The following is a 15,593-nucleotide window of genomic DNA, read 5'->3' as shown; positions in this document are numbered from 1 at the left end:
AGATGGCTCAGTGGGTAAGAGCACCCGACTGCTCTTCCGAAGGTCCAGAGTTCAAATCCCAGCAACCACATGGTGGCTCACAACCATCCGTAACAAGATCTGGCGCCCTCTTCTGGAGTGTCTGAAGACAGCTACAGTGTACTTACATATAATAAATAAAAAAAAATAAAAATAAAAAAAGAAAAGAAAAGAAAAGAAATACATCTGGCTGGGCCACGCCTTTAATCCCAGCACTCGGGAGGCAGAGGCAGGTGGATTTCTGAGTTCGACCCAGCCTGGTCTACAGAATGAGTAGCCAGGGCTACACAGAGAAATCCTGTCTCAAAACACAAAAGCAAGGAGCTGGAGAGATGGCTCAATGGTTAAGAGCACTGACTGCTCTTCCAGAGGTCCTGAGTTCAATTCCCAGCAACTACAGGGTGGCTCACAACCATCTGTAATGAGATCTGATGCCCTCTTCTGACAGTGACAGTGTTTTCACATACCTAAAATAAATAAGTAAATCTTTAAAAAAAGAAAAAAAGGGGGAAAAAAGCAACTGGCAGCTGCAAAGATGGTTCAGTGGTTAAGAGGACCTGAGTTCAGTTCTCAGCACCCACATGAAGTTTCAACTATCATCAGTAACTCCATGTCTAGGGGATCTGACACCCTCATCTGGCATCCCTGAACCACAGGCATGGACAGTGCAACCATACAAGCATAACACTCTTGCACAACATAAAACAAGCAAATATTGGTGGTGCATGCCTTTAACCATAGCACTCAAGAGATGGAGGCAGGTAGATCTGAGTTTGAGCCTACCCTGGTCTACAGAGTGAGTTTCAGAATGGCCTGGGCTATACACAGAGACCCTGCCTTGAAAACCCCCAAAAAGCACTTGTTGGGTTCAGTTCTCAGCACCCACATGGTGGTTCACAACCATCCATAACGCCTGTTCCAGGGGATCCAGTGCCCTCTAATACCTCCACGGGCCCCAGGCACACACATGATGCACAGACATTCAGGCAAAACACCATACAGAAGATATGAAGATCCTTTTAAAATTACATATAGGGGGCTAGAGAGATGGCTCAACAGTTAAGAGCACTGACTGCTCTTCAGAGGTCCTGAGTTCAATTCCCAGCAACCACATGGGATCTGATGGTCTCTTCTGGTGTGTATGAAGACAAGGACAGTGTTTTCATATATATAAAATCTTTTTAAAAAAAAAATCCATTAGAGGGACTGGTGAGATGGCTCAGTGGGTAAGAGCACCGGACTGCTCTTCCAAAGGTCAGGAGTTCAAATCCCAGCAACCACATGGTGGCTCACAACCATCCGTAATGAGATCTGACTCCCTCTTCTGGGGTGTCTGAAGACAGCTACAGTGTACTTACATATAATAAATAAATAAATCTTTAAAAAAAAATCCATTAGATTAGCCAGGCAGTGGTGGTGCATGCCTTTAATCCCAGCACTTGGGAGGCAGAGGCAGGTGGATTTCTGAGTTCAAGGCCAGCCTGGTCTACAGAGTGAGTTCCCAGACAGCCAGAGCTACACAGAGAAATCCTGTCTCAAAAAAACCAAAAAAAAACAAAACAAAACAAAAAAAAAAAAGGTCATTAGATTAAAAAAACTTACATATAGGATTGTACAAGTGATGGTGCATGCCTTTAATCTCAGCACTCAGGAGACAGGAGGCACATGGATCTATGAGTTTATAGCCAGCCGGGCCAGACCCACAGTCTACAGAATGAGTTTCAGGACAGCTAGCGCTACACAGAGAAACCCTATGACATCCAAAAATTAAACTAACAAAACAAAATTACATCTAGGCACAGGAGTAGGCCTATCCTCCCAGTACTCAAAAAAGTAGCAGGAGGAGGCCATAATCTAGGCTATAAAGCTCAGAGCCAGCATTTCTATCCCAGACATGGGCACTGACACTCATTTCAACATTTGCAGAACATGGCCACTGTCCTGCCCCTCAACCCCCAACAAGCCCTCACCTCCTCCTCAACCGTGGCTGCAGTATCAGTGTCCCCCAGCCGACTCCTGCATGGGAAGGCTCTCAGCACGGTCAGCACTGTGGGGTACCCAACAAGAAGCCATCAGTCCTGCCCCAGTTACGCCCTTATCCACCCAGGCCCAGTACCCACTCTGATTGTTGATGTCCCAGCGACCACCAAGGTAACCCACGACCTCACTCCGAGTCAGGTGACAGTGGAAGTCCTGGGGACAAAATAGGGAAGGCTGGCTGAGGTTGCACTTCCTATCTCAATGCAGGAGTTAACCTATGTGCATTTATCAAGCACCTACCATTTAACCTAAGGATGTAATTCACTGGTGAGCATGTAGGCACCTAGCATGTGCAAAGGCACTGGGGTCTATTCCTAAATGAGCACGTATTATTTACTAATAGTAAGCCCTTACTGAGTGCTTTCTGTATATCTCTTCAGTGTCCCTCACCCAGGTAGGTCAGTGACATGGAAGGTGACCAGGCAAATTGACTTTAGCCACTTACCAAGAGGAACAGCACATTACTGGAAACGGCCACGTTGAATGGCTGGAACTTGTTGATGGCAGCAAAGGATGTTACTTCTACCAGAGTGTGGGGGTTCCTGGAGTAGTCAGGAGGGTCCCAGGGCTTTAGGAAATCAGGCTCTTTCCCACCTCCACCCATCCAAGGAATCCAGACCCTGCCTTTGCTGGATCAAACCAACCAAGGATTCCAGGGAAGCCAGGACCAGGGCAGATGATGTAACTGACCTGGCAGAGTCTCTGCTGCCCAGCATGCAGTAACGGATGGGCACTGGCACCTTGTCCATACGCTTCCCTGGGGGTGTGGCCTCTGGAGAAAGGGATGGGGGGAGAGGGAGAGAGAGAGAGAGAGAGAAGTCACTGTAAGCCCTCTGCTCTCTTCTCTTTGCATAGAAGCAAGGATGCCCAAGGGAGCAAGAGGAAGCAGGGCCAGCAAGATGGCTCAGCAGGTCTTGCAACCAAGTGTGATGATCTGAGTTTGATTCCTAGACCCCCACATGGTGGAAGAAGGGACCCAACTTTTGAAAGATGTTTTCTGATCTACATGCCCCATCACAATAAATAGATAATACATCCCTTAACCCTAGCACTCAGAGGATGCATCTCTGTGAGTTCTGAGCCAGTCAGGGCTACAATGAGAACCTGTCGAGAGAGAGAGAGAGAGAGAGAGAGAGAGAGAGAGGTAGAAAAGAAAAGAAAAGAAAGGTAGGCAGAGGGTGAAACTAGACTGTAAATCAGGATTCAGGATTCCTCAGGCCTAAGAAACATCAAAGCCAGCTTCCCACATCATAGTCCCTTCCTCTGCCCTGGCCCCTCACCTGGCTCCAAGGAACCCTTCCCAGGGGGTCTGTGGCCTTTGTCCTCTGATGAGACCCCAGCCAGCACATCATCTTCCTCCTCCTCCAACAGCAATTCTTCCTCCTCCCCTTCACTGGTGGGACTCTGGTGGAATGGAGTGTAGCAACAACAACATCGGCTGGGAGCTTCACTCCGTACAAATACTCACGGGAGCCCAGGCTTGAGCCCAAGGTGCCATTGCCTGGACGGACCGCCAGAGGGCGACGGTGAGCAGAGGTGTCCGAGGTGCAGATTCTCCCCAAGCTTGGGATTCAGCCTGTCTTCTCCTGGCTATACTACTTCTCTGAGCCCTGTCTCTCCCCTGTCAGTCTCCCTGCAGCAGTTCCCTCTGCCAATAGTATTCATGACCTCCACTTCAATTCAGGATCAAAGCCCAAGTCCTCAGGGCAGCCCAGGAGGCCCGGCTGGCCTTGCTTGCCCCTCCCCGCCTCCGTCCTCCCTGTGCTTCAGAATTCAGGCCATCTTGCTGAATCACACCAGACTCTATCTTGCCCCACGTCCTTTGCAACCTCATCCCCACAGCGCAAGGTGGAAGGCATGTACTTCCTACCTCATCGGCCGCAGCTACAGACATATGTAGCTGGTGCCGGCGAAGCCAGGCGGCCTTGTATTTGTCCAGTTTCTGGCCCTTGTACTTGACAGAGGCCCAGCCACAGCCAGACTTCTTGGCTGGGTTGACGAGCTTCTTGCAGTGTGTGGCCCAGGCGCTGGGTGAGTTGAAGACTTGTCCAGTTTCCTGCCATACTATCCTGCCATCCAGCTGTAGGTCCCCAGTAAACTTCCTGCCCTGCAGAGACAGAGGGAGCTGAAACGCTTCATCCTAGTGATTCCTAAGTCCGTGCTCCCTGAGGCTTGGCGTCCTAGTTCTTCCAAGGCCCCCAAGAGGTACTGTCGCAGGAACGCCATCTTTCCCACCAGTACTCCTGGCACTCCACACCCAGATGCACAACTTTAAAATTAAGCAATGGCAGCCAGAGCAGGCATAAAGGCCCAGGCCTGTCAGCCCAACTTCTAGGGAAGCTGAGGCAGGAAGCACACAACGTCAGAGCCTGCTTGGAATACTTAATAAGACTGTGCTCAGAGGTAGAACTCCTTCCTAAAATTCCCAAGTGAGGGGTTGGTTGGGTGCAAGGTCAGGAATTGACCCCCTGCTTAGAATCCCGCAGTGAGGGGGCTGGGGGCATAGTCAGGGGTGAAGCTCCCTTCCATTCTTGGTATCACAAACAGTTTTGGGGGCGATCATTTTAAATAACAGTACACCGTTTTGAAGCCATCATCTTCATAGAGAGCCTGGGAAGGAAGGCCTCATTTTACAGATGGGGAAGCCGCTATCGCACAGATTGGTTGCCCGCGGACACACCCAGATGGCAGTGGTTATAGCTATGTGACATTGTGATTAACACGGTTCCTCTGGGCTTCCGTTTCTCTTTATACGCTAGCAGTGGAGGACATGAACGGTCTCCGGGGGTCGCTCACCAGGTAGTAGATGGATAGCACCCCCTCACCGGGCTCCAGCAGCTCGTCTTTGAGCAGCACCCGAAGCGTGACCGCGCGCCTCGTGAGCGCGCCCCCTAGGGCCATCCCAGGCCCTGCCGTGCCGCCTCCACTGCCACCGAGGCTGCCGCTGCGCCCTCCGCTACCCGCCCCGCGCTCGGGGTCCTCGGCCTCCGCGTCCTCCTCATCTTCCTCCGGCGCCTCCTCGGCCGTGGCCCCGGGAGACAGAGACTCGGGAGCTGCAGCGAGATAGCAACTGGCTGCAGAGGTCGCGTCCCGCTGCCCCGTCCCCGCCTGCGCGGACCATCCTACCTGCCATGGACGCTGTGTCCCGGCACAGCCTCCTCCGAGTGACCGGGCTCCTCCCCGCGCGGGGATACAGCACTCTATTGGTTACTGAAAATGGGTGGGGAGGTTTTGGCCCGCCGGGGGCGGAGGGGATACGGAGCCGTTGGGTTGTGCTTGCACTGGAGTTGGAGCGATCCGGTGCAATTTGGCGAAACTAAAGCTGGAGGTTGGGGGAGACCTGGAGAAGGAAACAGGCCCAGGACCTTCTCATTCAGGAACTAGAAATCCCATACTCGAGGCCACCAGCTACTAGGTTGCAACCTTGATCCCTGGGCAGGAGTGGCTCAGCTTTCAGGAAAGAGATGGGAACCTTAGGTCTTGGGCCTGCCCACGCGCAGTTAAGGAAATGAGGGAAGACCTTGGGACACTAGGGAAACTGATGGTGAACTGGAGGGAAAAAACAGACTCAGGACGCCGCCCCCCATTCCCCGCGATCAGGGGGACTATATTCCCTTAGTGGGGCTGCATCCTGGAGCTCATGAGTTCCTCAGCCTACAGCAGCGATGAAGGAAGCTGCTAGTGAGGCTAGTGCGCTAGCTAAAGGCAGAGCCCTTGATGGTTGGGAGCAGGGGAGTTGTAAGAAATGTACACAGTTTTGGTAGGAAAGCAGCTGCGCGTTGTAGCTGGATGGAAAGGTCTGAGCCTGGCCAGCTTTAGCCATTCTAGGGTTAACTCAGCCCAATGGCAGTTCTCACCAGCCAATCACCAGGTGCCTCCAACATCCAATCAGCGACAAGGGATGGTTCCCACTCAGCCAATCGGCGTTCACGTGGAAGCAGCGAGCGGGAAGGGGCGGTGTTAACTACTGTACGCGCCCAAGACCCTGGGCCTTTGTTCCCATCCTGATTTGGCCTTCATCACAGATTACCCCAACCCAGGGAGGTCTGAAAATCCGGGTGGCCTCAAACGGCAGGAGGGTTTATCCCACTGGGGAAAGAGGCAGGATGCGGATAGGTCTGAGTAATGAGAATCATTCTTTTTTTTTTTTTTTTTTAAATTTTTTTTTTTTTTTTTTTTTTTAAGATTTATTTATTTATTTATTATATGTAAGTACACTGTAGCTGTCCTCAGACACATCCGTAACGAGTCAGATCTCGTTACGGATGGTTGTGAGCCACCATGTGGTTGCTGGGATTTGAACTCCTGACCTTCGGAAGAGCAGTCGGGTGCTCTTACCCACTGAGCCATCTCACCAGCCCGAGAATCATTCTTCCCTTAGCTCAGGCCACCAGACTCTGGGTTCCATAGTTTACCGCTTCCAAGTCCCGGCTCAATATGCAGGTCTAACCACCTCGTAACAGGCAAAGCCTTGAGAGAGGCTCCAAGTTCTGCTCACTGGACGTTTTCATCCTGTTTATCTTTCACCTTGGTCCAAAAGGGACCTTTCTATGCTGTAACTACTGCCACAACCTACCCTTGCGCTACAACAGTCCTTGGCTCCTGGCTAATTTTTCTTTCCCTTCCACCTGCAGTGATCCTCCTGCTCAGCCCCCTCCTGCTTAGTCATAGGCTTGCATCCCCACACCTAGCTCCCCTGTGGTCTTTGACACTTTGAAGCAACTACTGTGGCTTGACAATGTACAGAAACCTAAAGATAGCATTGGTTGAAGATAAAGGAAGGTTGTGCCACTCAAAGCCACTATCTGGGTCCCCATCTCCACCCTTTTACCTGTGTAAAGTCCAGGTGCCTTAGCTGGGAACTGAAGAAAATGAGTTCACAATCTGTTCTGCCTTTGCCTTTTGAAAATAGCATCTCGCAGGGCAGTGGTGGCGTGCGCCTGTGATCCTAGCACTTGGGAGGCAGAGGCAGGTGGATTTCTAAATTCAAGGCCAGCCTGGTCTACAGAGTGAGTTCCAGGACAGCCAGGGCAATACAGAGAAATCCTGTCTCAAACCTCCGCCCCACCCTCACCCCACCTCCCCATCCCCAAAATAGCATCTCAGGAAGACCGCACTAGACTCAAGTTACTATGTAACTACGGCTGCTCCGGTCTCTTCCTCCCAAGTTCTGGGAAAACCCAAATGTACTACCACGCCTGGCCAAATTTACAATTACACACTGATCAATTGTACTGGAATTGACCTTAGAGCCTTGTCCTAGCCAGGAGCCAGGTACACTACCACCACAAGCCAGGCGCCCATGCCCTCTCAAGACTGTTCTTAGTGGGGGCCTGGGGGCGTGGTCAGGGCAGAACCTCAGCGCAGAATCAATCACACTGGGAAGGGCTGTGTGTAACCGATAGAGCACTTACTCAGGTTGTGCAAAGGGCTTGAGTTGCTTCTACAGCGACAAGGGGATTAAAAAAAGAAAAAGTAGAAAGCTAAAGAAATAAACTGACTCGGTTTGCGGTTTGTTATAAAATTTCAAAGTATCAAAAGCAGTGAACGTCAGGCCTGCTGTCCCGCACCTGACTGTCATTTCAGCCCTTGAGAGGCTGAGGCAGTTAAAAATCAGCTTAGGGGGCTGGTGAGATGGCTCAGCGGTTAAGAGCACTGACTGTTCTTCCAGAGGTCCCGAGTTCAAATCCGGACAAGCACATGGTGGCTCACAACCACCCGTAATGAGATCTGAAGACAACTACAGTGTACTTACATATAATAGATAAATAAAATCTTTTTTAAAAAATCAGCTTGGGCTATGTATCGAGAGTCAAAAAACAAAAATCAAAACCACCACCACCACAGGGCTGGAGAGATGGCTCAATGGTTAAGAGCACTGGCTGCTCTTCCAAAGGTCCCAAGTTCAATTCCCAGCAACCACATGCTGACTCACAAACATCTGTAATGGGATTCAATGCCCTCTTCTGGTGTGTCTGAGACAGTGAGTATATATATATATATATATATATATATATATATATATATATTATTATTAAAAAAAACCACTACCAAAACAAAAACCTAGACATGGTGGTGCACACCAGACATAGCAACACTCAGGAGACAGGAAGTTCAGCTGTTCATTCTAAGCTACTTAACTGGAGGCCAGCAGGGCTACAGGAGACCATGTCTCAATGAAGCAAAAGAAAGAAAACTAAAATTAAATAACGGAAGTACTTAGATGTGAGTGTGATAAGGGCACTCTGGATACATAGGCTGGGAATGATGTCAGTGTAGGGGTTGGTGATGTGTCCTACTGGGAAAGGGCTCTTGGCACCAAACCTGATAACCTGAATTTAATCCCTGGAACCTACAAACTGTCCTCTGACCTCCACACCCATACACACAGTAAATGTAACCAAAAAAATTAATTGATTGATCTATATATTGAGTGTGTTCAAACGGAAGAGCGCTGAGAAAGCCCCTCCCTCCCTCCCTCCCTCCCTGACTGACTGTAGGCTACTATTGTCATAGGTGTCAGCGAAGTGTATCCATGATCCAGAGAAACTTACTGCTGCAGTCATTCCACCTGCCAAGCATTCCAAATCTTGCAATTATGCTTCTACTGCATGTTTCTGTGATTTCCCTGGGTTGGTCTCTTGGCCGTGTTCCCTAACAGGTCTCTGTCTTTGCTTGGGACAGGAGCCCAGAGCTACCGGGATTTCCGCAGGATCCAGCCCCCGCCCAGAACTGCTAGAGAGGGAGGTGACAGCTGACTGAGTTGAGGAAACTCCCCAGGAACCTGTTTATCCACTTCCTGGCCAGGATAAGGCTCCTACTGAAAGGACAGGGACCCAGGCTGGCCATGGCCACGGCCCTGAGTCCACCCCGGGGTCCCAAGCTCAAAGGTGCTCCACCTTCACACTACTACGAGAGCTTCCTAGAGAAAAAGGGACCCTGTGACCAGGTATGAAGAGCGAGCGGGGAGCTAGCAGTGTCGCTGTCCTGGGAAACTGCAAGAGCCTCTCTGAACCGAGGTCACCTCACAGACCATGGGTCTGGCAGGGGGTGGGTGTGCGTGACAGTGGGACAGCACCTAGTGGAGCGAGCATACGCCACTGGCTGTGGAAGGTTTGGCCATCTGTCTGTCCTCTAATTTCACCCTTGTCTGTCTATCTGTCTGCCTGTCTGCCTTCCTGTCTGTCCACCTTCCTGCCTGGCTGCTTGACTGCCTGACTATAGGTCTCTTGATCTATCTACCCAGCTGTTTCAATCTCTCTAACTTGGTCTCTCTAAATAAACACGACTAGAGACATCCTCCAGGAAATAAGGTGTCCTCCAATTCCTGAGCCGCCTCCTCCTCCTGGCCCAGAATTAACCCCAAAGGTTACCTCCTCCTTCCCAAGGAGGAGGGTCAGGGCAGGTGGGCCAAGGGCTGGGCAGGTGGCATGTGGAAAGGTGACACCTGACTGCAGCCACATAGGAGAGGGTTGTTTTGAGGCAGGTTTTTGGACTATAACCCAGAAGGGCTTTAAAAGTTGAAGCAATCCTCCTGCTTCAGTTTTTCAAGTGTTGGGATGACAGGTGTGCTCTGCCACCATGCTCAGCCCATATGCATTTTCTGCTGAATGCACCACTCCATTTCTCCTAACTTTGTCCCTTGGGTCCCTCACACACATCCCACATGTGTCCAGATGTAGCCTAACCATCAAGTCCTTTTCATGATTCATTCAAAGGATGGACAGATGGATGTGCATAGATGGATAGATGGGTGGGTGGCAGACATGTGGGTGGATGGGTAGCTGGGTGAATTGGTGAGTGTATGTGTGAATGGATGTAGGTGTAATGGGTGAGAGGATGGATGCATGAATGGATGGACGGATAAGTGAGTGGATGTGTGGATGGATGGATGGGTTGGTAGATGGGTAAATGAGTGGATGGATGGATGGGTAGGGGAATGGATGAATACAGTTGGATGGGTGTTATGGATTTAGTTTATTGCTTGTATTATGTTAATTGGGTTCCCAATTTACACGGGAATTTGCATGTCTGCAAGTGAGATGCTAATGGTCCCTGCCTCCAGCTGGCTCTAATTGGTATGTAAAATTGCTGGCAGCCAATAGCTGGGCAGGAAGACAGAGGTGGGATTTTGAGGTTTCTGGGCAAGGAATGCGAGAAAAGAGGAGAATCAATCGCTGTTGTTGGAAGGAGAAGGTCTTGGCCTATGAGACGTGTAAAGCAGAGAGACAGACACTGTTACCATGTAAGAATTGGGGATCATGACCCACGAAGCCTGAGTCCAGAATGGAAATAGTTTTTAGTAAGTAATAATTCAGGAATATTGGAGGGGAGAGTATGTTAGCAATGGGGAGATTTGGAAGTATCCAGCCATTGCTTTGTTTAAGGCAAGGTTATATTAAAATAGATGGCTCTGTGTGTGTGTGTGTGTGTGTGTGTGTGTGTGTGTGTGTTTCATTTGTGAATCCAAAACATTTGGGCAGGTATCAAGGAGGACATGCACACCCACCAGGGAGTTTAGAGTGAATTAACATATTTTAGCTCTAGATAGCTAGATGGATGGATGAGCAGATAGATGGATGAATGGATGAGCAGATAGATGGATGGATGGATGAACGGATGGATGGATGGGTAGATGGATGAGCAGATGGGGGTGGGTTGATGGGTGGGCAGGTGGATATGTGAGTGGGGAGATGGGTTTGTATATGGAATATACCATTAATCCAGTTAGGTCAGCTTATTTCCCCAACACCCATCTCTCCAGATTGTAGAGTGCTTTCTGACCCTATCTCATTATGAGTCTCTTTGTTTTCTCCTTTATTAAAATGTCCAGGCTCACTTCCATGCTAGACAAATGTCACTAGCTGTATCCCAGAGCATAGTCTCTTAGACAACAGGAGATGCCCAGGCTGGGCGATGGCAGGGAGGTCCTCAGTGAACATGCACTTTTAGGGGTTGGGACTCAGTAATTCCCTGCTCACCTTGCATGATGGAACCCAGGGTTCCATGCCCAGGATGACAGAAATGGGCCATGGCGGTTTATGCCCATCATCCCAGCACTCAAGAGGATCAGGAGTGCAAGGGCATTCAGTGCTACATGGGAAGGTGTCAAGGAAAACCTAAAAGACAGGAAATACAGCCTCTACTGAAGTAGCTTCGCACAGTGTGGGAAAGAGCATGCTGCATGCTGACACAGGAACATCCTGGGCAAAGGTGCTTCAGCAGGAAAGAGTATATTGAGCCTACACCACCTCAGCTTTCTCCCTTCTTCTCTGGCCCCCAGGATTACAGGAAGTTCTGGGCAGGCCTCCAGGGTTTAGCCATCTGTTTCTACAATAGCAATCGGGACTTGCAGGTGAGGAAGGGGATGTGGGCTCAGGGTCTGATGGACCCTTACCTAGGTGGGTGGAGGTCTGGGATTACGTCAGCAAAGGGGGTGGTGCCATCATCCTAGAGACCTGAGAGAACCACAAGCCAGGTACTCACACACTCCTGTTCTTCTGGGCCAGCCCCTGGAAAAGCTGGACCTGAGGCTGTTTTCAAAGCTCAAAGATGAGGCTCTGCTGAAAAGCTCACGGGACACTGCCTATCACTTCAGCCTGGTTCTCCGGGACCAGGAGGTGAAATTCAAGGTAAGTGAGAAGGGGGTAATCCTCTCTCGATTCCAACATTCACAACAAAAACATGGAGTCACACAAAGTACCCCTCTGGGATCCTCTTACTCTGCAAGTCACTGGGCCTTTCTGTGACTCTAGATGACTTTGAAGGGGCCGGTCTGCATAAAGACACAGATGGGGGCTGGGGAGATGGTCCTGAGTTCAAATCCCAGCAACCACATGGTGGCTCACAACCATCTGTAATGAGATCTAATGCCCTCTTCTGGTGTGTCTGAAGACAGCTATGGTGTACTTACATATAATAATAAATAAATCTTTTTAAAAAAAATGAGGCCCTTACTCCACTTTTACAAGGACCACATCCAACCTTCTCCTCCTCCTCTACCTCCTCCATCTTCCTCCTCCTCCTCCTCCTCCTTTTTCTTCTAGACAGAGTTTCTCTGTGTAGCCCTGGCTGTCCTGGAACTCACTCTGTAGACCAGGCTGGCCTCGAACTCAGAAATCCGCCTGCCTCTGCCTCCCAAGTGCTGGGATTAAAGGCATGCGCCACCACTGCCCGACTACATCTATCTTTCTTAACATAAACTCTTTTCCTCTCTCTCTCTAGGTGGAGAGCCTGGAGTCTTGTGAGATGTGGAAAGGATTTATCTTGACTGTGGTAGAGGTAGCGTCAGCTTTTACTTCTCTATTTCTTATTTTTGTCACCACAAGATAATTGGCACAAGCATCTTAAGGAAGGGAGGGTTTATTCTTGGTTTGAAGGCAGGAGGATGGCTCCACAGGCAGCAGAGCGAGTGTGATGAGTTGTCACTCAGGTCACCTGGCTGTTCAGTTTGGGGTCCCTACCCACGGGATGGTTCTCAAAGTGTGCCCAGAGGTCTGTTTCCGTGGTGACCTTCAATTTCATCGAGTGAAACCATTAGAAACAATTGAGATAAATCGTTAGAATCTCTGTCCCATATCCCCATCAATTCAGAGTGTACAAGTTGCTCTCAGTCTGGAAGCTCACAGCCTGAAGCCAGACAAGGAAACTAAAACTTTTCATTTAATTTTAAAATTTTTTATTTTTAGATTGTGTGTGTGTGTGTGTGTGTGTGTGTGTGTGTGTGTGTGTGTGTACATGAGTGCAGTGCTCTCAGGGGCCAGAAGAGGGTGTTGGATCCCCTGGAGCAGTAGTTATTACAGGAGTTTGAGAGCTGCTGAGTGGTAGGTGTTAGAAACAGAACTCCAGTCCTCTGTGTGGCTATGCCTGAGCTCCTGTTCCTTGTTCTGTTTTTGAGATAGGGTCTTCTGTAGCCTAGGTTGGCCTGAACTTTTTATATAGCTGAGAGTGACTTCCCTCCTCCGCCCCCACCTTCTGAGTGCTGGGGTAACAGGTGTGCATCACCACACACAGTTTAAAACTTCAAATTTTTCTCTTTGGCTCCTCGTTGAACCTGAGAGTTGCCTAACACTAGGAGCAAGGTTCTAGCACCTTTTGAATCTGCTTCAGGGTCTGTCTCTGAGTGCCTACGTCTCTGTGTGCTGTGAGGTGTCCAGTAGTGTTGGGCACAGAGGGACTTCTCTCTGGCTACACATGCCGGCCTCAGTTTACCTTTTGGGTCCCCACGCATGCATTCTCTACCTGGATCACCCTTCAGCTCCGTGTCCCATCTAACCTAACCCTGCTGCCCGGACACCTGTACATGATGGCCGAAGTCCTGACCAAAGAGGAGGTACGGAGGGCAGCCGAGGTGCCCTGGTGAGTGCTGGCGGCCCGTGGGGTGGGCAAGGAACCCACACTAGAGCGGGGTCTTTCTGAGGGCCTGGGTCCCTGGGGGAGAGGGCTGTATTAAAAAGAAGGGCGAGGTTTTTGTCTTGGGCAGTGCCTCAGTTTAGAAGGGAGACCTGGGTCCAGAGTTTCTGAGTAGGCGGGACCTATTCCGAGGAGCGGGGTCTCTCTGGGGGCGGGGCCCGGGGCGGTGGCCGGTGTGTGGCCTCTGAGGCCTAGTACAGTGTGGGCCTGCGTGGCTCTCTGCATCTCCCGTGCGTGGTCGTCCAGGTGCTTTCTTCAGGTGAGCAGGCTCGAGGCGCAGCTGCTCCTGGAGCGCTACCCAGAGTGCGGGAACCTGCTTCTACGGCCTGGCGGGGATGGCAAGGACAGTGTGTCTGTCACTACCCGGCAGATTCTCAATGGGTGCGTATGCTGGACCTAGTATGGGAGCCCTAGCTGGGGGCTTAGTAACCAGAGGCTGCCGGGAAAATGGTTAGTCCAGGCCCGGGCCATGCTTTGGGATGAGGTTAGGACTAGGGGCGCACCTCCAGGGGCGGGGTCATGCCTAGGGGTAGGGTTTCTGCAAGGTGGCTCTCATATGGGTTTCGTGGGGCGTGGCCATAACTGGGCGGGCCTAGAGGCAGGACCATGGCTACCGGCGGGGTCTTGAGGTTAGCCTCATAGGGGGCTGGTTTCCTGGGGTGTGCACTGTGTCATCCCAGCTACCCAGTTGCCCACTTCTGTTCAGGTCTCCCGTGGTCAAACACTACAAAGTGAAGCGGGCAGGTTCTAAGTATGTGATCGACGTGGAAGATCCGGTGAGTTTTGGGACGTCCTTGGCTTTGTCTTCCTTCCTCCCCTCCTTGACCGACCATCTTCTCTCGCCCAGTTTTCCTGCCCCTCGCTGGAAGCTGTGGTCAACTATTTTGTGACGCACACCAAGAGGGCACTGGTCCCCTTCTTGTTGGATGAGGACTATGAGAAGGTTCTAGGTGTGTGCGATGTGGGGCTGCCAGGCTTGGACAGGGATACTCTCTCGGGGGCTAGCTCCGGGCCTCCACGCTGCCTCCAGGCTGCCCGCCCTCTCTGTTTCAGGCTTCGTGGACTCGGATCGGGAGAATGGCGAGAGTGCATGGGCTGTGCCCTCCTCCCGAGGCTCAGGTGACTCCCCTTGACCATTGCAGGACCAGGGATCCACACCCCAAAGGCTCTGTTTATTTGCTTGTTTTGTTTTGTTTGTTTGTTTGTTTGTTTTGGTTTTGGTTTGTTTTGAGACAGGGTTTCTCTGTGTAGCCCTGGTTGCCCTGGAACTCACTCTATAGACCAGGTTGACCTTGAACTCACAGATCCATCTGCCTTTGCCTCCTAGGTATAAGGATCAAAGTGTGCCACCCCACCTGTTTTTTTGTTTTGTTTTGTTTTTGTTTTTGATAGGCTCTCATGATGACAGGCATCAGCTCCTACACTGAGATCCTAAGGATTTTATTTTTTAAATTTTATTATCATTATTATTATCATCATTAGGTTTTTGAGACTCTGGCTATCTGGAACTCACAGAGGCTCACCTGCCTCTGCTTCCTGAGTGCTGGAACTAATGGTCTGGCTCCAAAGTATTTTATTAATAGAGATGGCTAAAGAAGAGAGACTTGGAGTGGGAGTTAGGCAGAAAGGGGATTCGAAGTTTCATTTACCAACTGAGAGGAAGAGGCAGCATGCCTTGCTAGGGTCTGAGAGGCACGCAGCAAGCATGGTCCTCCCGAGCCCAGCTCTGGCCGGGATGTTGTGCATCTGAGGTGTGTGTCCATGTCAAAGGTTCTATACACCTCTGGATATTCATGTCTTTTTAAAAATATAATTTATTTATTTTTGTTTTATGTGCATTGGTGTTTTGCCTGCATGCGTGTCTGTGTGAAGATGTCAGATCTTAGAGCTACAGACAGTTGTGAGCTGCCATGTGGGTGCTGGGATTTGAACCCTTGATCTTCTGGAAGAGCAATCAGTGCCCTCAACTGCTGATCTGGCTCTCCAGCCCATTATACAGGTCTTAGAGTTTCATTGCTGTGAAGAGACACCATGATTTCTGAGTTCGAGGCCAGCCTGGTCTACAAAGTGAGTTCCAGGACAGCCAGGGCTATACAGAGAAACCCTGTCTCGAAAAACCAAAA

General features: G+C 50.4%; 2 protein-coding genes across 2 annotated transcripts in view; one reads left to right on the top strand and one right to left on the bottom strand.

Moving 5' to 3' along the window:
* The window catches only part of Mpnd (MPN domain containing), a 7,798-nt gene extending 2,564 nt beyond the window's left edge, over positions 1-5,234 (bottom strand). Inside the window, exons 1-8 of the mRNA XM_021186372.1 lie at positions 5,185-5,234; positions 4,855-5,111; positions 3,929-4,165; positions 3,339-3,462; positions 2,749-2,830; positions 2,504-2,600; positions 2,139-2,211; positions 1,989-2,065 (exon numbers count right to left, since the gene is read on the bottom strand). Coding sequence (XP_021042031.1) covers positions 1,989-2,065; positions 2,139-2,211; positions 2,504-2,600; positions 2,749-2,830; positions 3,339-3,462; positions 3,929-4,165; positions 4,855-5,111; positions 5,185-5,191 — 954 coding nt within the window. The 5' untranslated portion in view covers positions 5,192-5,234. The remainder of the gene's footprint in view (positions 1-1,988; positions 2,066-2,138; positions 2,212-2,503; positions 2,601-2,748; positions 2,831-3,338; positions 3,463-3,928; positions 4,166-4,854; positions 5,112-5,184) is intronic.
* A 1,113-nt stretch (positions 5,235-6,347) lies between these two features.
* Positions 6,348-15,593, top strand: part of Stap2 (signal transducing adaptor family member 2) — an 11,175-nt gene continuing 1,929 nt past the window's right edge. Inside the window, exons 1-10 of the mRNA XM_021149259.2 lie at positions 6,348-7,067; positions 8,743-9,007; positions 11,342-11,413; positions 11,568-11,690; positions 12,283-12,339; positions 13,316-13,416; positions 13,717-13,851; positions 14,177-14,246; positions 14,318-14,420; positions 14,524-14,589. Coding sequence (XP_021004918.1) covers positions 8,906-9,007; positions 11,342-11,413; positions 11,568-11,690; positions 12,283-12,339; positions 13,316-13,416; positions 13,717-13,851; positions 14,177-14,246; positions 14,318-14,420; positions 14,524-14,589 — 829 coding nt within the window. The 5' untranslated portion in view covers positions 6,348-7,067; positions 8,743-8,905. The remainder of the gene's footprint in view (positions 7,068-8,742; positions 9,008-11,341; positions 11,414-11,567; positions 11,691-12,282; positions 12,340-13,315; positions 13,417-13,716; positions 13,852-14,176; positions 14,247-14,317; positions 14,421-14,523; positions 14,590-15,593) is intronic.

Source organism: Mus caroli, chromosome 17, assembly GCF_900094665.2.
Source record: "Mus caroli chromosome 17, CAROLI_EIJ_v1.1, whole genome shotgun sequence".
In the NCBI taxonomy this organism is placed as follows: domain Eukaryota; kingdom Metazoa; phylum Chordata; class Mammalia; order Rodentia; family Muridae; genus Mus; species Mus caroli.
This window is presented reverse-complemented; position numbering and strand designations above follow the sequence as displayed.